Below are 25,865 nucleotides of genomic sequence, written 5' to 3'. Positions count from 1 at the left end.
CTTATAAATATTTTCAAAACCATGAATGGGTAAGATTGTCTAGACACAGTCATACATGGACTCCAGTTCCTCGGGTTTTTGTTGAATACCCTTCTTAGGACAGTGACTTTTGTGAGAAGAGAGGGAGCAGGTTTTATTTGTATTTCTTCCACAAGATTGTAAGTATGCTGTTTTCCTGCTGAACTGAATGAGGTCCTTGCTTCAAAATCACTTCTGGCTACAATAGGGAAAATACTACTCTGTGACTAAAAAGTATTTAAAGTATTTGCAGAGTTTGATTGGTAGGTTTAAATTATATTTTTTTCCCTTTTTTTTTTTTTTTTTTGAGAAAAATGTGAATGTGAAATATGAAATACTCTAGTTTTATGTGAATTTTCCATAAAGAGGTCCATAGGAGTTCATGCAAGCAGAATAATAAGAAAAATACTTAGGACTTTACTCAGGAACTGTAAAATACCTTAGTTCTTTAATTTGGGAATCATAATTCTATCATGTATTTTTTTATGTATTTACATGTAAATAATTCTGAGTGTACAGCAGTGAAAAATGGAGACATGAGTGTATTGGGAGGCAAGCAAATTATCTGTGAAGAAGCATTATTTATTTCTATTAGTTTGTTTATGACTAATGATGTAGCTAAGGTTTCTGTTCGTTTTTCTGCTCTCATTGGAACTTAATTTTCAAGCTATCTAAATTATAAAAATGTGAACTCTCCAAAGGAAAAATAATATATATTATACATAAACTTTTAGATAAATTTTTTAGGGAGTCTGTTTCTTTTGGGAAATAATCATCAGGTTTGTGAGTGAGTCTAAAGTATGCAGTTGTATACACGTACCTATAAAAAATGTGTGACAAATTCTAGTCTAAGTTCCTGTTTGTTTGTTTATTTCCAGTAATTCCATCAAGCTAGTGAATCTGTGCTCTATATTTATCAGCACGTGGCTGACAGCAGCTGGGTTCATACATTTGGTGAGTACATTTGAAAACACTTCACTAACTCTTTCTGATGGACCACGGGCTCTCTGAGCTGCTTTACTCCTGACGCTGCCTTGCTCTCGATAGTGCCGTACCACACCGATAGAGTGCAACAAAGAGGCATCCCAGCTTCCCCAAGTTTAAGCTTGTTCTCATCTCTTGAGGAGGTGGTGGCAGTGAGTTCAGACATCCCTGACCCCAGTGGGGATGGGACTGGCGCGGGTGAGCAGCAGGTGGCGGTGCTCGCCAGGGAACTCCCTCAGTGATGCTGCTGCCAGGCTGGAGCAGTTTCATTGACTCCACTTGGCTTAAGCTGCATGCAGCTATGTAAGACTGAATTCAAATTCCTTCTTTTCTTGCTATATCAGTCATTTAATGTTCACTCTTATAAAGATGCACAGAGATTTTGAATGTTTTAATTTATGATATATTCCTCATTCACATAGAACCATACTTTTACACTCATCTGGGTAAATATAGCATTTCTATCATAGAAGCAATAGCTTTTCCTATTTTTGAACAAACAAAACACCCTTAAATATTACATCAAGACCAAGGGAATACTGTTTTCTAGGATTTGGATTTTTTTTTCCTCTTTGTTTTTCAACAAAAGCTTTTCTGTTCTACTTAGGAATACTCAAACTTCAGCTTTTTACTGTAGAACAAATTTTTGATAGCACACTCCTTTCCCACTGAAAAATCTATAATTTTGTCTCAACAGTGGCTGGCTTTTTGGAAAAGTAGTAGTGTACTACTAAAGGTGCCAGTAATGCCTTCAATAGCTACCTAATCTTTTAAAACAAAAACATTGAGGATTATAATTGCATTACAAGTAAGATTTACCCTGAAAATATTCTGAACACATTTTTATTAAATGAACTTACCTAAGTACATGAGTAATTTATATTATTTAGTGGTGCATAGAAAAGATACTTTCTATAAATGATCTGAGTAGCAAGGCTTTATATATTGGCAAAAAAACTGTAGTGTACTCTGTTTGGGACGGGGTCAGGTTCTGTATTTGATCAAAATAAATCACAGGAAAGGATTCAGAGTTCATAATTATATGCCAAGTTAAATATCTGTACACAAACGTGCACATGCATATATGGGTGGAGTTAATTTGGGGTTAATTATAATGAATATAATTCATTATATGTTTTCTTGCACTTTGTAGGTGGAGAACTCAGGGGATCCGTGGGAAAATTTTCAAAATAATCAACCGCTAACATATTGGGAATGTGTTTATTTACTGATGGTTACTATGTCCACTGTTGGCTATGGAGATGTTTATGCAAAAACAACCCTTGGTCGCCTTTTCATGGTCTTCTTCATCCTTGGGGGATTGGTAAAAACCCTTCTTTATATTCCTCTTAATACTACAGTTACCTTAAAACTTGATCCTGTATATCTCAACGTTGTGATTAAGGAAACAATAATAACTGGATTAGTAAATTAAAATGAATTATAAAACTTTAAAATTTGTTTAGTATGCATTTTTTCTGTAGATAAATATTTTGGCAGAGCTTTTCAAATTAGTCCAGAATTAGAATTTTTCTAATACATTTGAATGAGTAATGCATATGAATACATGAAGTGCCTTAATATTTTGACCTATAATGTTATTTGTAGTCCCCTACTTCTTAGTGACTGACTGTAGTGCATTTTTGGAGGTTGCTATTGATATTTAAAGGCACTTTGCGGTTTCAGAAGTCCTACCCATCCTTCTGTGTTCCTTCCCAGAATTCCAACAAACACTGTGGCTTTGGACTGCCTTAAAGAGCAGCTTGCCTGATCCAGATGATGGCAAACCACGTTCTCTTTAATTTCAAACTTCCTTTCTGTCATGTAGTACAATTTTAGCTCACAATTTATCACATGACCATAACCAGTATCCTTTTATATCAGCGATTTCTTGTGTTCTTTGTCCTGTATGTAAACAGCGCACAAGTTACTATTTATCTTGTCAACTTCTCCATTGTTTGTCAGTGTTAGTAATATTACTACACCTGTTGCAATGTTCTCTAAACCAGTAAAGTTTATTTTAGTATTTACACTGTGCAAGGTAAATGCTTTATGGATAACTTGTAATGTGTATCGTGCACGTACACACATATGTATATTGTTACTTTATCCTCATCTACTGATTCCACATCTACATACATCTCACAGAGGTGATATGTATATAGCCAGTGTTATGAATGCCATATATGAGACACACACAGATATGTATTACATATATGCATTCCCATCTCTGTTTATTGACATGTGAATGTCATGTCAAATGGCAGTAGCTCTTCGAAGTATCCAGCCACAAGGAAGATGTTTGTTGGACAAAACATGGCAGAAAAATTTTTATTTTCTCCTCAAACCCTTTTTTCTATCACATGTTATTCCAATCCTTCTAAACCCAAAAACTTTTGGAAAAGTTTTTTTTAGGGGGTGGGGGGTGTGATTTTTTTTTTGTTTCTTGATGTGGAAATAACCCCTGATTTCATCTTGTTTTTGTCTTCTTTTAAATTCTTACAATGGGGGTAAGAGTCTGTATTTTGAAATAGAAATGTAACATACTTGGCTTTCTTTTTTTGCAGTGGGGCTTAAAAAGTTTTTTCCCCCTCCTCTTTTCCAGAAGAAATAGACCTAACTGTTTTTTGTGATTAGATACCAGTTTGAAGTAATTTTGTTCTTGTTTTGTTTTATGTGTCCATTTTTCCTCTTTTAACCATTTTCTTTATTTATAAGGTGTGCACCTTTTCCAAGACAAACTTTTATATTGAGCCCTCTTGTTTTGTTTGATAAGAACTTTTACATTTTTTTTTAAATTTTCTTTTTAAACAACTGCATAGATCTAATTCTTTTTCATTTTCAGATCTTAAAAATATATATTTTCTGAAAATATTCATCATCCCCCTTTCTTTGGCCTCTCTTTTTAGTCTTTTCTTCTGTCTCCTATCTTCTTCTTAGGCCATGTTTGCCAGCTACGTCCCTGAAATCATAGAGTTAATAGGAAACCGCAAGAAATATGGTGGTTCCTATAGTGCGGTTAGTGGAAGAAAGTAAGTATCCCAAGAGGCTCTGCTGCCTCTGCTGCAGTAGAACACTCTCTGCATGCCATTTTCTTTTTTTTTTTTTGTGTTTTTGTTTCATGCATGTAGGCAATGTTTGCTCGCTACGTGCCAGAAATTGCTGCTCTCATCCTTAATCGGAAGAAATACGGCGGAACTTTTAACTCAACCCGAGGCAGAAAGTAAGTCCAAAAAGACCAGGTGTGGTTGTGGGACTCTAAAGAGCCCCTGAAGGTGGTAATAGCTGACACACAGCTTACAAGGCTGTGTTTTTTGACATCAGATGTTACCACTGGAGAGTTGTCACACTATAATTAGAGACCTGGGCTGTGCTATGGTACAAGTCACAACATTTTGTTCCTACTTCAAGAGAACCTGGATACCACTAAGACTACGCTGACAGATCTTGTGAAAAGTGCTGCTATTAAATATGCAGTTGACAAGTCACCCTTTTTGCAGAAGTTACTTCACCGTTTTGGGCATCAGAATATCATGTGGTTTATCTCTTAAATAAGTGACAACGATAATTCACATGATTTTCAGACAACTCAGTTCTTCAGAAAACTTTGTTTTACTGGATGCAAAATAGGAGATATATTTTGACCAGTTTGTTCTGTTGGACTGACTGTGCAAGAAGTCTAATAGCCCTCAATAGTTTCTCAATGTTCAACCAGCAGATTCAGACATCATATACTTCTTTTGACTTCCTGTGGATATTGCAAACTCCCATGATTTTAGGATCTATGACCAGGGATTTTAAAGCAGTTCTCTTCCCTATGCTACATTATACTTATCTGAAGAAGGGCAGGCAGTAGGCTTAATATCAATATAGTATGGTAAAAAACCAAACCCATAAAACCCACTATTTTTACCTGGTGGCAAAGGTTAAATTTTATTGGACCACATAAACTCATTACATTTCTGTTGAAAGCCTGCTTGTTTTCTTGGCCAAGTTAAAACTAGCTCTCTCTGGCATTCCCAGCAGCTGGACCTGCTGGGATATAGCCTTTACTGAACTAGATGTCCTTGGCGATACAGTGTGATACAGCACAGTATCACCTTTAGTGTTGCCATCCTTCATTTCATTACATATCATTGTCACATCCACTGGTAGAGGTATATTTACCCTGAAAGTCTAGTCATAAAGAGAGTCCTTTTCATATGATATAAATAAGGTACTGCAAGAAATTTATCTAATGAATTGTCCCTCTTCTTACTTTAAGTAAGAAATCATCACCCGTGCAACATTTTGTTGAAGTGCATCATGGTTTTATCAAGTTATTTCTCCTCTCTGTGTAGCAGAAAGACTGTAAATGTCCCACAGAGCTAATTCTAGAGTACTGTTTTGTATCACTGCGTAGAAAAATCAAAGTTTTAAAATTAGATATAGCTTATGCTATTTTCTGTTCAATAATACTCAAAAAATTAGATAGTGAACTTCAATACATGCATTTATTGAGATACCTTCAAATGTCTAAGGTAAACTGCAAACAAGGATGTTGGAAACTTGAATCACTTACCTAGACAAACTCAATGCCTTGATTTATTTCTGAGAATGAGTAGTATTGTTAATTTCCTGAAATGTTTATTTGTGACAGAGGCCAGGACTCCATTTCATGTTTATATTCATAGTTAGTTCATCAAAGAGAATTTTTTCAAATACACATGTACCTCTGTTTTCAAAGCTCCAGAGGAGTTATAGCGAAGGGAAATATGGTTAAAACCTGTTTTACACACAGAGTTTGTCTGTCCCCTTCTACATTGTCACTAGTACCCAGCATTGCTCAGATGTCTCTAAATTTGGACCTGATTTTCAGTCAGAACCCCACATCCTGAAAAGCTCAACTTCAGATTACAGGCTTCTGCTAGCTTTGGGGCGTGCTTAATTTTATTTTTTCACCTTTTGTTTTTGTCTTTCTTTATATGCACTGCACTGTTTGTTTTTATTTCACTATGTCGTCAGTGCTTTCTCTGCTGATCTCTACTGCTCATATAATTTGTTGCTTGAAACTCAGCTCTGTCATCAGCATACAAACTGTTCAATTTACTTTATGCATTATTTTCTGGTTCAATTATTAATTATGAAGTAGTTTAAAGATGTCTTTTGCTCATGTGGGTCTTTCATCAGAGAATCTAAGCTTGGGAACTGCACGGTAAAAAGCCATTAGCACCCCTTGTTTGATGTTGCTTTTACAGTCAGTAGAACAAGATTGATGAAATGTTATGTTTGGCCAAAACTGAAGTTTTCATTTCAAACTCACTGTTGAGAGAATGGATTGTCAGAACCAATAAGTTTTCCTTTGCTTGGGATATGGGCATGTGGTAGTAATTAGCAGTATAAGGTCTTTAGTTGAACAACCAAGCATAGATTCTGGCAGCAAAAATAATGGCAAACTACAGTTGTTCTATTTCTAACTTCAGAAAGTTTCCAGATAAAATTAAATACATTTCCAGTATGAAAACAGCTGAATTTTGGTGAAAGATGTAGTTTCAGCCCTTAAAATAGCAAATGTATGTACTTTTTAAGTTTCTACAAAATAGATAAATACGTGGGATCTGCTTTGTAGCATTTATATATGTTTATACATTGTCATGGTTTAACCCCAGCTGGCAACCAAGCCAGGAAACAGCACGATGTTGCCTCCTAAACTGTGTGTGTGTAATAACATGATTATTAAACATTTAGGTCAGAAATTAAAACCAGTATATGATTATGTATATTTTGAATTTTGCACTGAGTGACTTAATACTATGGAGAGGCTTGCTACAGAATTGTAACTATAAAGGAGCTGGAATGTATGCATAGGAATTATTGATACAAACTTCAGTTACTAAAGAAGAGAAATAACAAACACAGCAACAAGTTTGATCTCACACTTCGTTTTTCTTTTCAGCCAATAAAGTCCCCAGAAGATCATAAACTATATAGGATTCATTTTGCATAATACAGAACCCTGTTTTTGTCTTTGATGAGATGCATACCTTGGAAAGAAAAGTAGTTTGTAGATGGTATGGAGTTATCACTGGTTAAACGTACTAGATACTAGGTTCATTTTGTTATGAAAGTCTACAGGGAATTTTTTACATTTTAAATTAAATTATAATTCCTGCTTTGTAGTATGATTGTAAGGAGACTTCTCAGGAAACAGGAATTTCTTTATAGTCTTTGATTGAAGTTTTATCTTCAGCTGTTAAATAAACAGCAGTACTTACTGCTACATATATACCAAAATGCATACCAGTATATCTCAGTTACAAAATGTAACTGAGGCCAAACAGATGCATTTAATGATGAGTAATGAATTTGGCACAATTACAGTCTGGAACAAAAAAACAACTAACCAACCAAAAAACCCCCAACAAACAAACAACACCCTCCCCGCCCCAAATAAAAAAAGGAACCCTAAACAAACATTAAAAAAAAAAAAAAGAGAAGTTACCAAAAAAGGTAGCAGTTGTTGTCTTCAATTACAGATTTATAAGAAATAAGAGCTTCTCTATAGATAATGATATTACTGCTAGACAGCTGCTTTTCTACTGGTTGCACTTATCAGAAGATGCTGTGGTGTTTTTACTCTGTGCCCTGATACACCAGAATCAGATGGTCAGTAGACAACCAAAACTGGCCCTCTCACTTTAGTTGTACTCAGAACAGAAAACTGCTTCTTGCCACAGGCATTACTAAATACAAATGATACAGAGAAAACCAGACTATAGTTACAAAGACAGAAAATAGTTGATATTAAATATCAGTATCAATTATATATATCAAACTAAATTGTAGCTGTGAACTCAGACATGAGAAGCAATGAGACCTTAAAAAAATTATCATACAACTAAGGGATATGTTAGAATAATAGTGGTGTGTCTTCCACTGTTTTCCACATCGAGTCCTACACAGCTTTTCTGTTTTCCCAGATGAGCAATTCAGTCACTACTGTTTTTTCTTCCAGTGCATTTCCCTGGACAAATTCTAAAGTACATGACGTTACACTTTGGGAAATACTTTATGCAAAGCAGCTATCGAACATAATATTCTTTACAATGAAAGATTCTTTACAATTATTACAATTAAAAATATTTCTTCTTAGCCATTTTTCTTAATAATTATGAGACCAGCAAGTACTTCCTTACACCCTGTCTAAATTTAGCTCTTTTCTTTTTAAAGGTTTTAATTTGACTTTGTTTAGGCTTTTTCTCTAAACTATTTGTACAATTTATGAGTTAGTGTTCAAGGGATCATTTTAAAGTGATATTTCTAAAGTGAAGTACCATAAAAGGATGAAAAGGTATCTGCCACTCTGTCACCATAGCTGGTTTTAGAATAGAGCATTAAGCCTGCAGGTTTGTTCATGCATTCGTACCTCTGGAAGGCCGGAAGGGACACTAATCACTTTGGATGAATTTCTGAAGTGCTGTAATTACCTGCATTTTTGTAATGTTCAGGCTTTAATTCTTTTGAGACAAGGCTTTTCTTCAAGAAAGTCTTGGGTTTGAATAAGTAGATGCTATAGCCCTATTTTTGTGATAATTTGGAACTTACACATTTGGTTCCGGTCAAAATAGGAATTACAAGATCATCTGTGTTATTTTAAAGGAAAAAAAAAATCAAGTTTATTTTGTTTATGTTTTAATATTATTCATGTTACTGAGTGTGGAATGTGATGTGGTTAAAGATCCAGATATGTTTTATCTCTTCTAATTCATAATTAAAATTTTATTTTGTATTTACTAATTTACTTTTGCATCAAGATTGTTCTTGTTCCATTTCTGTATTTGTGTGTGCATACGATCAGACTGGATTCTAATTCTGTGAAATATTTTCCAGTGGAAGATATTAACTTACTGTAGATCAGCATGCACAAAGCTCTAGAAAGCATATGGAAAGAACATTTGTAAACTGGTGAACTCAGCCTGGATAACTTACTGATTTTTTTCAGTCTTTACATTGAATTAATGACTTCTAATTCCATGGACTAAATTATTTTTGTCTTTTTTGTGCAAAACTATTATCAAATCCAATGCAAACTCTTTATGAGGGCAGAAGGCAGAACACAGCTTTCCATGAATAGGTATGGCAGAGAGCCTGCTTGAGCAGGGAGGTCGGATCAGATGAGCCACTGTGGTCCCTTCCAATCAGCCCCATTCTGTGATTCTGGCCATGTCTGTATAAACTGCTTGCTTTGTCACTATAGTACATGTTTATGTTGGTCTTCATTACAGATTCAAAAGATTTAAAAATAAATTATCCAGAGGCATTACTATATTTAATATGTAAGATTAAAAATGCATTTGAATGAAATCACAGTTCTTTACTGTATAAGGTATTAGAACCTCTTGTTTTTCTTCTCTCATGATCTGCTCTGCTTCCCAGAGATTTCTTCAGATTTCTTAAATTTACAAGCCATAAATTATCAAATCATCAACATATCAACAGGAATAATCATCTGTTAGAAATTCCTTCCAGAAGGAAACATCAGATTCAATAACTAAACTTCACAGAGGAAAGTAAAAACTGTAGACAGATAGATATGGTAAACAGAAAGACAAACAGATAATTTAAGTTGACAGGCCATATTGGACTCATTAAAACATTTGAATTTCATTACAAATTAGAAAAAAAAAAGAGGAAAGTTAAGGCTTAACCAAAGAAAAGGTCCATTTGCTGCAGTAATGAGAGGCATAGCTCCAAAGAAAGTGACATTAAATTATTATATTAAATAATTTGATGCAATGTGTAAGATATTATTTTTTCAGTGGGATGAGAATGTAATAAGAGAATGTGACATGGATTACATTATGATCCCAGGGGTGTCTCTTTTTCCCATCTGCTAGCCATTCTTCTAATCCCACTTTTTCAAATGAAGTTTTGCTTAGTGATAAAGAAAATCTGATGAGTGTTAAATAAACTGACAGAAGAAATAGGACAAACTTTTTTTTCTATTTTGTGTGCATATTAAACTATATGCATTCTTTTGAAAGTAAGAAAGGGAACGTGGAAAGTGACATATAAGAACATTACGACTTAAAAATGTGTATTTGAGGTCTCATACCATGTTTTATTCCTACGATAATAGTGCTTATTTTCTATTTCTAATTGAAGTTGTAAAAGTTCCTTTTCTTTGCTTAAACTTTAAAAAAACCCTTTTGGATTTGGCATCACATAGCAGTAGTTGCTGCTCAAATTTTGACCCAAGAAAGACTGAATCTGATTTATAAATCTGCTGATCTACCATATTCTACAAACTATACAGTCCAAGGTATTCCAGGCTGTGTAATGTGAGATGGCAGAAGTGATTAACTGATCAGCGAGTTTTAGAGATGTTTTGCTTTCACTTGGGTTCTGTTGCAGAAAATTAGTCATGACATTCTGGGATGATTTCTGTGGAAAAAAATGCATTGGCTCTGCTCATGGATGAAGTGCTCAAAAATCTGAAGATCCTTTCCTAACTTCTGCATTGCTTACAAAGGATTTAATTATTTTTTGACTCATTGAACGCTTAAAAAACACTTAAGGTGATTTAGAAATTAGTAATAATGGAAGAAAGCTATGTATTTAACAGAAAACACTTCCAGCTGATTTCAAAAGTAGTAACTTTCAAAAGTAATTTTTTGTGTGTATGCTATCTGCCACATGAAAGGTTACAAAAATGAAGTCCAGGGTTTGGAGGGATTAGAACAGTAGATTAAGGTATGTTTGCAACTCAGATGCTAATGCTGGAGGTGTAGATTACTCCAGCATTTTACTGTAAGCTTTCTAGTATGGACTCCTTGTGCATGCTATTCAACAGTTTTTACTTCTCTTTGTAGTAAACTATTCACTTTTGTCTTCTGGTGATAAACCTATTGTGGTATTTTTCATGAAAGCAGAAATACTTTAAATAATATTGCCATTCAGACTGAGTGTAAGGATGAATATTCATCCTTTAAGCTACAGTGGAAGCCTCTTAACCAATCCAGACCCTGGATGAGGTAAATCACTGTGCTTTCATCTTATCATTGCAGTCTAGGCGGTATGCATCAAACAAAGAATATTAACTTTTTACTTGGTTTATAGAGAAACATTGCACAATTCCTTAGATCATGATCATAAAAATGTAAGATAAACTCATTTAGCTGTAGCTGAGCAAAGTTTATCTAAACATAGCAGCCCCAAGTGAATCATGTATGATAGCATGCCATGCAAACAGACTTGGATGAAAGCTCTAATGTGCAGTTTAAACAAAGAAGTGTGCTATTTACCCTGGATTAAAGGAGCTGAAATGCACTCTTGTATTTGTCACAAAGTGACCAAAGTGACTTAATATTTGCATCAGAGTAACTTTTAAATGCCTGACATTAACAATTTCCTATTTGTGTTAATCTGATGTAGGATCCGGTGGGGTTCCACTGATCTGTACTGTACACTAGATACTGAAGGGAGCTTTTTGAGTGCTTCCTGGTATTACCTAGTCCCTTTTTCTTTACTCATGATTTAAGAGAGAATCCAAAGGCATGGAACCTGGTGGAAAAAACAGATATTTCCTGTCAGAATTAATCAGCAGCTGCATGAGTACACTCTGCTTCCTAAATAGTTGACAGCTGAAGCTATCAAGTCCAATCTACAGAAATTAATGGTACCTGAGATATGTTATCACATGCTGCAATTACCTCTCCTGTGACAGTAAGGTCAAATGTTTATATACTTTTGATGTTGATACATATTTGAAAGTCAGTGCTTGGCTTCTTAGTAACTGCAACACTTTTGAGATCTTTTAATCCTTCAGGAATAAGGAACATAATAAAAATCTACTTTTGAACAAACAGTTGTAGGAGAAAAAATGTTAAACTTTCTTGACAGTCAATTTGCTAATATCCTTTAATATTTTCGGATTGTCTCCTTTCTACTAAAAGATTTATGGAGTCTGATGGGAGAATCAGATTGAGAAATTAGCTTACAGTTTAATTATTTTTTTTTACAATTATCGTTCTTGATTTCAGAGTATTTTATACTCTCTCCTCACAGATATGAATGACTAATGCAAAAAGTTGCATAAATATCACTTCTTAATTTCCTCCTTGCTGGAATTATTTTTTAAAAACCAACCTGCTGTGTCTTTTTTGTTCCAGAAGAGTCCATTATAAATGCCTCATTCTCAGCCTTAGCTTTTGTCATATATGCAATACATAGGCAAAGTTTTTTTATGGTTATAATTTTATAACACATTATTCTGGCTAACTGTACACCATGGCTACATAAGAGATCCTTAGAGGACCACCATCCTTGGGTTCAAGTCTTCTGTGAAAAAGAAAGGGAAACACTTCAAATTGTGGCTGCACTGCACTTACTAACCTTAACAGTGTTCATCTGAGAGGGGAGTTTACATTGAAATAAGAGAAAGACACAGAAGCACACACATGAAGTTTTGAGCTGAATGACCAGAATCCTGAGTAATGTTTGATAAATCATGAAAAGCACAAGCATCTAGAAATGTATTGTAAAGTGGTATGTTTGAGAATGCATAGCACTAGTAGATAAAGCAGACCATATATACAGTCTCTGTTGACATTTATTGACTTTTTTAATAAGAAAACATGACTGACATTCATCATTTTTTGAGCAAAACCTGTTAGACGGTAAAAGCTGCAGCCGGCGACTGGTATATGAAGAGTTTAGATGGTCAGTAGATTAAGGAATGATCAGAATGCTAAGCAGAAATACCATGAAAAGATCTGAGCATATGTATTTGATAAAAATATCATGATTTTATAGAGGCATCTAGATCAATATGCACCACACTTCCTTTAGTTACTTGACAAGTTGAACGCCAAATATTCAACTGACTACTGGACAGAATTTTGTATTTATTATTTTTGATTTATTAGGACAGACTAGTTGGAGCTAGGTTTTTTGGGTTCTTTATACTTGTTCCAATGAAATGGATATTTCTTTCAAAATAAGCAGGCAAAAGATTTGCCGTTTTTATTGTGTCCTCTGAAGGAAGAACCATGCAAAGATCCTTTTTAAAGAATCCCATTCACAGTGGATCTGTTTTCGTTTACAGTGCTATTGACATGGTATGTTCTGAATTACCTCATGTCAGAAATCTGGTTGTTTTAACTTCTGCTCATTTCATTGTTTTCCTTACTGAAACAGTTTGTCTCTGTAGTAGCTTTGGATTTTTTATCACTATTTTTGTTTACTTTGTAAGAAGCTGGAGTACTTTTAGTAAATAGATCATTATGTCAGTATTAGGGTGGAAAAAAATAGGTACTGTGGAGAATTTAAATTATATAGAATCACAGTTGAAATCAACTGTGTGCATCTGTGCCAATTCTTCATATTTGAAATATTTTCATATTTTTTCATATTTCTCAAATTCATTTTGAAGATGCTAAATATATATGGGAGAGGAGGGATTAGTCCATCTTTGTTGATAGACTATGGGTCCTGATAAGCTTTTGATTCTTTGTAAAAGACTTCTTTTTCAGCATCACAATCATGTAATATGGATTCCCACTGGTGTATTAAACCAGTGTCACATCTGGTATGTGTACCAATGATAACTATTACTTAACAAAACCCTCAGTCCTCCTAAATACCTATCAGTAATAAAAATGTCTAAATTCCTAAATCATGGGACTTTCTAGAGTTTGTTTTTAAAGAATTAAAAAACCCCTGAAATAGTAATAATGTATTAGTTTTGAGGTTTTTCATAAAGAAGAGCTTAATGCAGAAGTTAGACATTTCTGTTGACCCAATAAATTTAATTAAATATCTTTCTACTAACCAACTCTTCTGCAGAAACCAAAAGATATCCACTATGTTGGCTTTACTTTAAGTCTCAGCGCATGGAAAAAAATCGGTGCTTATAAAAGGAAAAGTGAAGAGAAGGGTTAGTGAAACAAACAGAGGAAGTTATAAATCTTTAAATTATATACAGGACAGATTGGAACAATATAAGCTCTTCAAGTTTTCTTAAATAATGTACTTAATAACTCTGTATGTGTGAGTAGGAAATCTGTTTTCAATTTCTTCTACTTCTAAGCAAAAATATAAATTATGTTAAAGGAAGGTTTTTTTGGTGGGAGTTTTCAACCAAAAATGAGCGCAAGTATCTTATCAGAAAATATTCTTTGAAAGCCAGGAGGTTTTGTTGAAGTCACTGTTCAGGACATTGCCTTGCACTAAGAAAAGAAGGATGGATTATGTCCAAGTCCAAATCAGAGTATAAAATGAAACCACAGTCCAGATGCCTTTTAACACTTCAAAAAAAAATTAGTCCTGATGCCCAAATGCAAGAGTATTTGGCAGCCAAATGTTTTATTGTCACTGGAGTAGATTGTTGTGAGTCCCTCAGTGAGAGTCGTAACAGGAGTGTACCAAAGGCATCTGCTTTTAGAGGAGCTTTTTGTAGCAGATAACCTCTGGAGGTATCTTATAGCATGAATTATGTTGTAATTTTTTGATACTCTGATAATTTCATCTACAATACAATATTTTGGGTTGCACAGACATATTTTAAAATGTGAACTCTAATTAATGACGGAGAAGAATCCATATTAAGTGAAATCAGCCAGGGAGATAATAAGTTTTCTGCACAGGATTGCAGTGTATCAGCAGAGCATTCAGGAAGATACCCAGCTATAGGTAACAGCACTGGATTTGTACAAATGACTTCCCTGCAATCAGGAATTATTTCTGCTATCAGAAGCAAAGCATAAACTATTCAGATGGAAAGTTCAATTTCTTAATTAGTAATAGATGGAGACATTTGAAGAAAATAGTACCCGTTGTTTAAAATCAGTCGTCTTGGAAAATGTGCACAGACAGTATAGGGAATATTAACTGCTATTTATCATTTCTTTGTGAGTTTTTGATGCTAGATGGGTTTACAGTCAGGAAAAGCATTAAATAGCACTAGACAGCAAGAACTTCCCAATATGTTAGTGTAATGTAGTGTACCAAACAGTCTGTTCAGAATTTACATCAAGTAAACTACTTTAAACATCTCTTCAGAATCTGAAGCTTCCTGAGGTTTTCCATTTACATTGCTATTTTATATATAACAATGCAATAAGACGTATCTGTACACCTCTGGCAACTCAGGCAACTTGCCATCAGGGAAACAGGGGAAGAGTCCTTCTGGTGGGGGCAGTGTAGGCATGGTTCTCCCCAGTACCCAGCATGCTGCAAACTCCGCCAGGTTGCAAAGCTCCCAGAGGAAACCTCCTAAGGACTCCTTGCCCCAAGGAAAAAGGCTGACCTGATGTATTTCATGTCTTGTTTTCTGATACTGTGCTTACTATCTCATAAAACAGGAAAGCTTTAATTCGTGCTTTTGTGTTTTTAAGTGTTTGCAGTTCAAGGGCTCTGTGCTCTGTACATTTGCCGCACCTAAAACCTCTGTTGAAAAAAAAAAAAAGCCAAGGTGAAACTTTGAATAGCAAGTTTAGCAATAAACATTCAAAATATTGAGTCCTACGGTAAATACAAACCAGCATGGCCAGAGTCTCCTATAAACTTCTATAAAATGAAACAGTTGAAATTTTAGACTGTTGCTATTTCTAAAATTGCATTTGAGTCCTGGTGATGTCATTAAGTACTCATGCAAAAGGAGTTACCACATTTCAAAATAAATGTTTGTGATAATAGTAAACAATGAATTTTTGTTACAAAGTGCTCTCCTTCTAGGATTTATGGTAGGAAAAAGATTTATTTTCTTGCTGCCTATGGCCTATAATTGGCAAGCTTTGCACTGCCTTCCTTGGCATAGAAGTCTGCTTCAACTATAGAAAAATATTGAATCATTTTAGGGAGATTTGCTGTCATAACCCAAAAATTTAAACAGTAAATCTTAATAGAGGAGTTACAGATACTGAGAAAGATGTGCAAAATAAAGAAATATGATTTTGAAAGGGACTGGTTAATACAGTGCATAAACATATATATAACTGATGCTACTTATTGTTAGATCTGTAATACAACATGGGCAAATGGCTTTACAGGTGAGACTGTGTATATATATATTTGCAGTTGCAAAAAACCTTTTGGAATTGATATTTTCCTTCTCTGACTTCATGGAATGGGATCTAGAGAAACATCAAGAAGAGACTAATGCTTTTTTTTTCCCAATAAATTATCATTTCCGTTTCTGCTTTCTTGCTTCGTTGTTTTACCTTCTTTGAAAGATTAACTGTGATTTTTCTGTAACAGGCACATAGTTGTCTGTGGTCACATAACACTTGAAAGCGTGTCGAACTTCCTGAAGGACTTCCTGCACAAGGATAGGGATGATGTCAATGTAGAAATCGTCTTTCTGCATAAGTGAGTAATCTTTCAAGATTGGTCTTATCATCTGTTACTAAAACTCATCAAGTTAAGCTGTATCTTCTGGGAGGACAGAGAATCCAATATGTCTTGAGAAAGGGTTTTTTTCTGCGTTTTTCATAACTCCCTACTAAGTACGTGTGTTTCAAGCAGACAGACTTCAGACCCAGTTGTATCGTCTGGGAGGTAGATAGCTAAATGCATAGTCGAAGTGGGGCTTGGGTTATGAAATAAAAAATACTGAAATGCAAATACAGGCATCAGAGATTTTTTTTTAGTGGTAAATATTCCTAGGGAAACTACCAAAATGAGTAAAATCAGTAAAACTAATGAGAAACACTGTATGTTGTACAAACTTATGGTATCTGAAAATACATTTTCACCCTAGATTTCTCTAGGAGGAATTCTTATTTCAAATTGCGGAGTATTTATAAAATGAAAAATGTCGGTGCAGATTTAGTTTTAATATAAGTGAGATATTTTACAATATATTGATAGAAATTAAATTCTTGTCATGGTGATAATCAGTACTGCTCTTTATTACATTATATATACATACCTGCGCACCCATAGTATCTTGCCATTTTCGGATGTGGAATTTGGAAAGGTGTCTTAAGGTGGTTGGTGTTTCTTGCAGGGTCTACATGATGTGTAACACAATATCAAACAGCCACGTCTAGGGGAGGAACTACTAGAAAAATCCATGTGATAGGAGACAGTATCTTTTCTGCTCTTTAATGGCAGCTGTTTAGAAGAGTTGCAAGTTATAAATCAGTAATATTTTTGCATTCAGCAACGTGTTCTGCACTTTTTGTCAAAGAAAATGATCGAAAAGTTACGGAATAATTTGTGATGATTTAACAGTGGAAGCTGAAAACTAAGAATCAGCAGCAGTTGCACAATTTTTTCATCTAGTCCTTTCAATTTGAGCTAGAGATTATATCCTCAAGTGACTACATCATTTTTTTGCATTCCCTCTCTATGTAATAACAATTGACTGTGACAAAAAATTGGAGATCAAGATTTCCACAGTGAAAATGTGTGGTGATAGGAATCAGGAAACCGCATATTCACATGAAAGGTGTTTAGCACCTTGCTACTTGTTTGTGCCTGTAGCAATTAAATCCTTTCCATTTTAATGAGTGACACTAGAAAAGATATTTACAAGGTTGGTGCCACATTATGTAATTGACTGTAATCCATTTAATGTTTCTTTCGTTTCTGGAAAAATGAAATGAGACAGAAGGTCGTGGCATCATTATCTTTGTTTTACTTGTAGCTCATACAGGCCACAGGGTCCCTGTCTGGTTTCTTTTTCTGGTTTTTAGTGATACTGCATTAAACTCTTTCATTCAACACAGTCAGCCATTGTGGGAATGGTGGGGACACGCAGAGAATGATTATGGTACTATATAATTTCTGTGTAGAATTCTGGGAAAGGATGTTTTCAAAACAAGGTGGGCCTGAAGCACTGCAGATAGAAGTAAGGCAGTGACAGCAATGTAGTGTTTATCTTTTAACTAAGGCACACTGTTTCCACACCACAGAAAAAGCATCAGCAGAAGTCTGAATATCTAGAATAGATAAATGGGTGGGTTTGTAAATGCAGGAAATGGAGCAGTTATGGAAACTGACTTGTCGTTTGCTCTTGTGTTTTCTTCCTCTTTCCAATGCAGTATCTCCCCTAACCTTGAGCTGGAAGCTCTTTTTAAACGACACTTCACTCAGGTGGAATTTTATCAGGGTTCAGTCCTTAATCCCCATGACCTGGCGAGAGTGAAGGTAACAGCTCTGTTGTTCTGATCTCCTGCTAATTGACTTTGTCTAAGTGCTCCTTGCATTATTTGGAAAAAAAACCGCACTAAAGCCCTTCCTCGTGTAACCCCAAAATAATGTTTTTCCATCTCTATTATCTTAAGTAATAGATTATATCTGTCCTTGTAAACGTTTTTTTCCCATTTCTTTAGATCTTCAAAGCTACAGCAGCGGTGACTTAAGATACATTATCTGCCATTCCATTGAACTCTTTATGAATTTTTCATTGATGTTTCTTCATAAGTGTATTTTACATTAATGTTTGATATAGCAAGATATTGTCTTACAGTACTTGCTTAAAATGCTGTTGTCTTAACTTATCAGAACAGCTAAAAAAATATTTTTTCACCTTCCAAACCCTTTTTCTGTTGTCTAGAATCCTGAAAGAAAAATGCAACTTAAAATTTTTGGTAGATAAAGTTAAATAGTTTTATTTATTTAAATATTTATTATTTAGAATTTCTAAATGGTAAATTATTTATTCTCTTAAAGCATGAAGCTTAAAAAAAAAGAAAATTAAAAATCAAGTTTTCAGATACATCATTAACTTTTTTGTTTCTTTTTCTTCCCAATGGAATGTAAACTGCCTACTTAAGCCAGGAATATTTTAGTACAATGTTACTAACACTTTCTGGGGTACTAATCATGTCTTTCGTCTATTTTGACTGCAGGAATTACTTAAGCTTTTGTAGCTCAATGCATACTGTTTCAGTTCATCAGAACATGTTCTAATTATGACCATAAAAGTGTCTGTGTTCTGTTTTCCAACCTTTGTGTTGATATTCGGTTGTATACACTGGAAGATACTTTTGTCATCTGCTTTGAGTTCTGTAAAGCTCAGGTTTGTGTGAATCTAGAGGTCCTGTGAATAGATCAGTTGTCCTCTTGCTTTCTAAATCTGGTGCTCAGATTCTAAATCAGTTCAGCCACCTCTTCCTGTCTCGAATAGGAAGGTATTTATATTCCCAAGCAAAGCTGCAGGACTAGCGGAAGCACTGTACTGATGTAACAGGAGCTTCTCATGGATTTAGAAGTCTAAATTCCAGTATCTGGTTAAAAAAGATTAACATTACCATCTTTGTGGCTCAACTGATACAAAGTAAGAGTTGTTAATTGAACTATTGACCTGCTCTGATTACTATAAGCAAGTTTCAAGAAATTCTCTGTGTACATGAGAGTGGTTGTAATCACTGGCATGATCTCCCATTAGCCTAGAAACATTTTTGATTAGCAATATTGAGAAATGACACACTCATGCAGCCAGTGCTGGATTCCTTGATACTTTATGAGGAAAAAAGAGCTGGAAAGAGATGTTGCTATATATGTTTCCTTTTTCTTTGGTGTCTCAGATAGAGTCAGCAGATGCGTGCCTAATCCTTGCCAATAAATACTGCGCTGACCCAGATGCTGAAGATGCCTCCAATATTATGAGGTAAACTCCATCGTTTTAAATAGCTTTTTGGTTCTTAACTGTGATTAGCTAATTTCGTATCTGATCTGTTGCACTTAAAGAACATTGTAGGTTGTTTTGGGTTTTTTTTTAGAGGACAAATTAAAAGATCCTCACAAAAGTCCAGAGGTGAGAATACCCTAAATTCCTACCTCAGCTGTTTAGTCTATCTGCTTTAGAGTGTGTCAAAAGAGACACTTAGAGCACAGACTTTGGTACTCTTAGTCATTTTGCAGGACCTCGGGTTTGAGTATTCCTAGCTGAACACAGAGAGGAAAAGGAATGCAGTTGGGTTGTTGCAACAATACATGACAAGAGCGTGTGCACTGCACCGGCTGCTGTCAGAGGTGGGGCAGAAGCACCTTCAGCACTTCATTCCCCACTGCTGCTTGGTGGATTTGCTCCTACAAGTAATGCACTCAGGGGATACCAAAGTATGCAAGGGAGTTGTCTCCTGTCTCCATCCTGCTTTTTTTACGCTGAAGACCAGTCATTGCTTGGTTTGATTGACAAGGCATTTACCATATTAGGGACTACCAGATCTCCTCCTGCTTTCCTCCTTACAGTCTCTGAAGGAAGGAGATGAAACAGTCAGTCAGTAGATGGCAGCTAGAGTTAGAACAAACCTAAGCCATTCCATTTTTGTTTTGTTCATACAATCCTAGTTTTAATGGGACCAGCCTCCTGTGTAAAATTAAAATCTCAGTCAGTGATTGATTAAAAGTTCTCTAGTATTGGATTAGCCGGTGCTATAAACAAATTTTCCTGGCTTGTCAGATGTTTGCATGCTGTGTATTGAAGGAAGGGGAGAAATAAAAAATGCTACTAAAATTGCTCTTCTGGAAAACTACCACTGTGTGCAAGAGATGTAGTTATCTGAGAAAGACACAAGGCTAAAATATACCTAGCTTCATTTTACAAACATGGGTTGAGTTGCAATGCAAGAAACTTTGACAGTGATTGTGTAAATACATTAAAAATATTTCAGCAGCAGATTGGTGCATTCTTAATACATTCTCATGTAATAAAATTTCATGTAATAAAATGCAAAAATTTTAATGTGAGAGTGGAATTCTCTTGTGTTTTCTCACAATATAATTCAAAAAAATGAATGTTTAATTAAGCAATTCAGCAAAAAATGGAAAATTAGAAGAAAGACCTGTTAAAATAATGCAAATTTTTCTTATTTCCTGTTCTAGCTTTGTTATACTTAAAAGCACAAGCGAAACGAGTAGTTTTCAAGATACGTGCTACAAAACACCAATGTGAACATTATGGCATTCGGTCTTATGAGACTGATGATTCCATAATAAGTCAGATATTTTTTCATTGTTTTATTGTCTTTTTCTACCTTTAGTTTTTATATACAAACTTTTTTTTTGAGCTGTTCATCTCTTTAATTTTGCTTAATTTTTTTTTAATAGCACATTATCAATTCATGCATTTCGCAAACATTTTTCTTTCCAGTCACTTAAAATCTGTACACAGTTGAGTATATCTTAGATTCATTGAGTAACTTAGAATGTAGAAAATGTTTAGATTATGAAAGTAGCCCCATATTTTATGAATTCAGCATTCAGATACCAGTTTTTATATTGATCTTTGGATTAATCCATAAAAATTATGATTAATTTGTATGTGTAACTTAAAAGCATTATTCAAAGTGTTTAGATATGATGAATGTCTAGCAGCCATAAATAAATAATATGTGATGGGGCAGAAAGAACGTAATTTTTTCAGACATTTATCGTTAGGAAACTTGATCAATTATGTTGATTGAAAGACGCAAAGATAATCATTGAGCATTATGGCATAATTCCAACTGTATTGTTTTCCTAACAGAATGAGTATCTGAACAGAGCTGCCAAAACAAGTCTCTTTTTCTGCAAACTCCGTAAGAGCAAACCATTCAACTGAATAATTCCTGAGGTTTATTGCTCTCTAGTCCTGGCCATTAATTCTTACCTCAGCTTGACTATATGTAAATATTGCGTAGGTCTGCCATCAATCAGTTTGCTTTACAGGCAGATGAATAGGGGGGTACAGTTTTAATTGTGGGACTTGACAACACAGTAAAGCAGAGGTATTTGTATGCATTATCCAAATACCCTATCAGTCATAAGTTATTTTAATAGGTTTTCCTTTTCGTTTTAGAGTTATTTCAATAAAGAATTATCATCCGAAGATAAGGATTATCACTCAGATGTTGCAGTACCACAATAAGGTAATGTGATGGCCAGTGTTTCTTCTCAGAGTTTTTCGCTACATTACATTCACTCATACATAATTTTTCTAGTTCCATTAACAGCAAGCATTTTTCTTTCCAAACTAAAACATCTTCATAAACCTTGGCATGTAATCTAGTTACTAAGTAATTTAGTTTTATTTGTATATGCAAGGGACTCTGTCAAAATCTTGACATTTATTAATTGCCTAGGATCTAATTCTCAAAGCTGCAGTGTCCATAGTTGCTATTGATTCCAGATGACCTTTCACCACTTAGTTTCTATAAGTTTTGCTCTAATTGTCACATTGGAGGTTATTGTGATTTTTGATTCTGGCGTGACAATGAAGACCTGAAATTTTCAAGCAGCAGCTCCAAACTAAGTAAAATTACATGGTTTTTTATATAAAACATAGCTCAGTTGTTGAACTTGGTACTAAAAATATTGTTAAGTTAAAAATTACAATCCACTTTGGAAAGGAATATGAAAAAAAATTTTGCCAGTAAATTTGTGACCTTTAAACACAATGAAGTAAATTTATTCAATTCTGAGATATGGAAGTCCATGAACTCCTGACTAACAGGATTAGGAGGAATATATCAGATAACACAGTACTCACATGTGCTTCTTTTATTATTTCTGAAAGAATCAACCACTGCCCGCTGTTTGAGAAAAAGCTTGACTGTGTAAACCTTCATTCAATAAAATACACAATAAATCTGGTACTAAGAAGGTTTGATAAGAACTCCGTAACCTGTTGCTAGAACAAGAGCAACTACTGTTGCTTCTTATGTCCTCTTCCTGTATGTTACGGAAGAAACCTGTCTTTTTATAGACTAAAACCAAGGTGTTTCTCTGCTTTATAAAGGTTTAGAGGAGATTTTTTAAATCCTGCAGTTTGTTTGGTATTCCAATGATTGTCTCTTCAAGAACAGCTTTTATCAATGTGCTGAACTGCAGTATTAATTTAGGAAGGGAACCAAGGATGAAAGACTGTGTTTCCTTGTATCTATGCAAATGTAGAAGTTACATGTCAGAGAAAATCCAGCAGTTATGCCAATAGCTGAACAATATTAATTTTTTTATATATATTTAAGTAATATATATAAAAAAATATATATTTATATTAAAAAATATATATTTTATTTATTTATTTATTTTTTACCGAAATGATCAGTTTCAATAATGCAGGTGTGTCTTGCTCAGTTGTTTTCTTCATTCTATCCCTATAAATGGCATTCTTAGAAAAAAGTTTGGATTTTCACTGTCAAGTACTCTGCTTCATGGTGGAAGAAATGAAATAGAAAAGACAGAAGATGTTGTATACCTTTTTAGATTATAGTATCCTTTAAAGGTTGCAGTTTCACATAAGTTGTAATCTAAGTTGTATTCGCTTCCTGTATATTATGTATGTTCCTTATCAGACAGTAGGTCAAAATGCTCTAAAAGGAACATGCAGAAGGTAAGGAGAGATTTACAATATTCTGCTTGTTCAGGTGTGAGGATGGACCTGACAGTGTCACAGCCAGCATGTCCTGAGAAATGTGAGATTTTATCTCTAGTTAGGTAAGAGTGGAACGTTTCTTAGCATAGAATTAAGCTCTGAAACACTTGAAGTGCTTCTGCCTACTCAGAAAAAGTCAAGGCATTGATAGAGAAAATCACTGCTATCTTCTCCAACTGCATTTGAGGAGGTATTTCTGGTTCTTCACCTGTGGGATATTTTGTTTGTTTGTTTTCCAGGCCCATCTACTAAATATCCCAAGCTGGAACTGGAAAGAAGGGGATGATGCAATCTGTCTTGCTGAGCTGAAGCTGGGTTTCATAGCCCAGAGCTGCCTGGCACCGGGCCTTTCAACAATGTTAGCCAACCTCTTCTCTATGAGGTCATTCATAAAGGTAATGCCTTGTCTCATTAAAACCTATTCGTCTGCAATTCAGGTTGTCAGAAACTGGAGTAGAGAACATGACTCAAATGTTGAACAGATAGAAAGACATTGTTAGATTTTTGTAACACACAAAAAAAAAACCACCAACACACACTTCCATGCAACAGGTTTTTTCTGATAATTGGGCAATAAGCCAGGTTCTGTCAAGTTATGGTTTTATTTTTATTTTTATTCAGCACATATCTGGCCTTTACACCTTTTCCAAACCATCATCCATTTCCAGGGAGATATTTCTGGCATTTTGTGTTTTTGCTTGATTTTAGATAAACCATATGTTTATCTATGAGAAAAGTTGCTGCTGTTAAAACAAAAATATGATTTATGTAAGTCCCATATAGCAACAAAGTGCCCAGAAGAAGGGACTGGTCATTTTGGTCTTTTACATCAGGTAACTAGTGGACCTCTGACTGTAAGTAAATAAGGAACATGCGTTAGCACTGAAGCCCAAACTTCCCACAACATCATTGATGTATTTGTTTCTCCTCAGTCTAAGAGCTCTTTTGGAATTAGATTGCAAAATTTTAACCCAGTTATTCCTAGACTTCTGTGGCAGCTGTACTGGTTCACTGGACCAAGGCCTCAATTGCAGCAATCAGTGCATCCTTCCTGGTGCCTTTCTGGGGCACTGATTCCAAACATAAAGGGTGGGCAGTTTCCAGTGTCAGGGTTGTTATTAACGGGGTGGGAAACACTGAAGTAAAAGGTAGGCCATGGTCCACTTCAAGTCCATTGTGCAAATAAGCAAAAAATAAAAATACCCTAATGTCCTCAGATGGCAAAGCTAGGACTGTTCTCTTAGAGATGTGTATGTGGGTGCAGGACAGTGAGTGCTTATTTGCTTCTTATAAAATCCTGACACTATTATAAAGGTATCCTTAGAAGACAGCAGGCAAATATTTGTCAAAATATTTCATACTATTGCATTTAATAAAAAAAAGCCAGTTTTCAATATGGAAACAACTCTGGGCTCTGCACTTTACTGCCTGCGGTTACAATATCTTCATCTTTATTCATCTTTATTCATGTTCTGAAAAAAAACCCCAACTGAAAGAAACAGAAAAAAGAAAGTAATTTTACTTCAGCAAACCTGGAAACTATCTGTGACTCATCAGCATATGGCCAGTTGGATATTAATCCTTTCTACCTATATCCCAGAAGAAAACTGTATCTCTTGTGAACATCATTCTCCTTTCCAGCCAGTTTGGTCTCTCTCACTTTTGCCTGCTGTGGTAATTCAAGACTCGCAGGAGTCTCAAACATTTGTAACAGTCACACTAAGGTATGCAAATTACTGAGGCAGCCTGGTGTATGAACTTGGTTTTGGCATCAGAGTACATGTGAAAACTTTTCTCGCCTTCTGTCTTTCCAAAATCAGAAGGGGTGATCTTTCTCCTAAGGCAATCCAAATATATGGGTATCCTCAGAAGCCTCGGTCTTAATTCAAGTTATTTTAATACTGATTTTAAACAGTGAGAAAATGGAGAGATTCACAAAATGATAAAGTGTAAAAATGACTGACTATGGGGGAGCCGTACTAGAAACACACACATTTATGGCCTGGATTTTTAGCTAAAAACATTTAAAGGAGTCAAAACCTGGAAAGGTACAGGTACTGTGTTTCCAGAAGACATATCTAACTACTTCTGTCATTATCTTAGCCACCTACATTTTTTTATTTTGTAAGATATTCTTATAATAGTTTGTCCTGGTTTGAAAGACAGTTGTCTGCTAAGGAAAGGCAGGAGACCCCTTGGAATGGCGGATGCGACCCCCCTTCCCTCCAAGTTATTATAATTCCAGAATCAAGGGGCTTTTAGGCAAAGATGTGGGAAATAGGAATAACAGTTCTTTACTATTATATATCTCTATGTGTATAACAAGGCAAACAAACAGCAATAACCATGGCAGTAACAGCAAACACAAACCCAGTGCCAGCCTTCTCGGCTGTCAGGCCCTTTCCCCTCGGGTGCAGTTCCGCTCGCAGCCGGCAGGGGCGCTGGCGGCTCCCGGTGAGCAGGGCAGGTGCGATGGTTCCCCCGCGGCTGCAGGGGGCGCTCCGGAGCGAGCTCGGGG

The 25,865-nt window shown here is 35.2% G+C and overlaps 1 protein-coding gene across 50 annotated transcripts in view; it reads left to right on the top strand.

Moving 5' to 3' along the window:
* Positions 1-25,865, top strand: part of KCNMA1 (potassium calcium-activated channel subfamily M alpha 1) — a 439,613-nt gene that overhangs the window by 284,947 nt on the left and 128,801 nt on the right. For 44 of the 50 annotated variants that reach the window (XM_048311474.1, XM_048311473.1, XM_048311470.1 and 41 more), the window contains 8 exons: positions 897-972; positions 2,156-2,326; positions 3,943-4,034; positions 16,240-16,350; positions 18,030-18,135; positions 19,518-19,600; positions 21,773-21,842; positions 23,587-23,742. In XM_048311474.1, coding sequence (XP_048167431.1) covers positions 897-972; positions 2,156-2,326; positions 3,943-4,034; positions 16,240-16,350; positions 18,030-18,135; positions 19,518-19,600; positions 21,773-21,842; positions 23,587-23,742 — 865 coding nt within the window. Of the gene's footprint in view, positions 1-896; positions 973-2,155; positions 2,327-3,942; positions 4,035-4,133; positions 4,226-16,239; positions 16,351-18,029; positions 18,136-19,517; positions 19,601-21,772; positions 21,843-23,586; positions 23,743-25,865 lie in introns of all 50 variants that reach the window. The other 6 variants (XM_048311468.1, XM_048311505.1, XM_048311501.1 and 3 more) reach the window with 1 other exon arrangement.

Source organism: Corvus hawaiiensis, chromosome 8 (assembly GCF_020740725.1).
Source record: "Corvus hawaiiensis isolate bCorHaw1 chromosome 8, bCorHaw1.pri.cur, whole genome shotgun sequence".
Classification (NCBI taxonomy): Eukaryota; Metazoa; Chordata; class Aves; order Passeriformes; family Corvidae; genus Corvus; species Corvus hawaiiensis.
The sequence above is the reverse complement of the archived record's forward strand: the minus strand, read 5'-3'. Positions and strand labels throughout refer to the sequence as shown.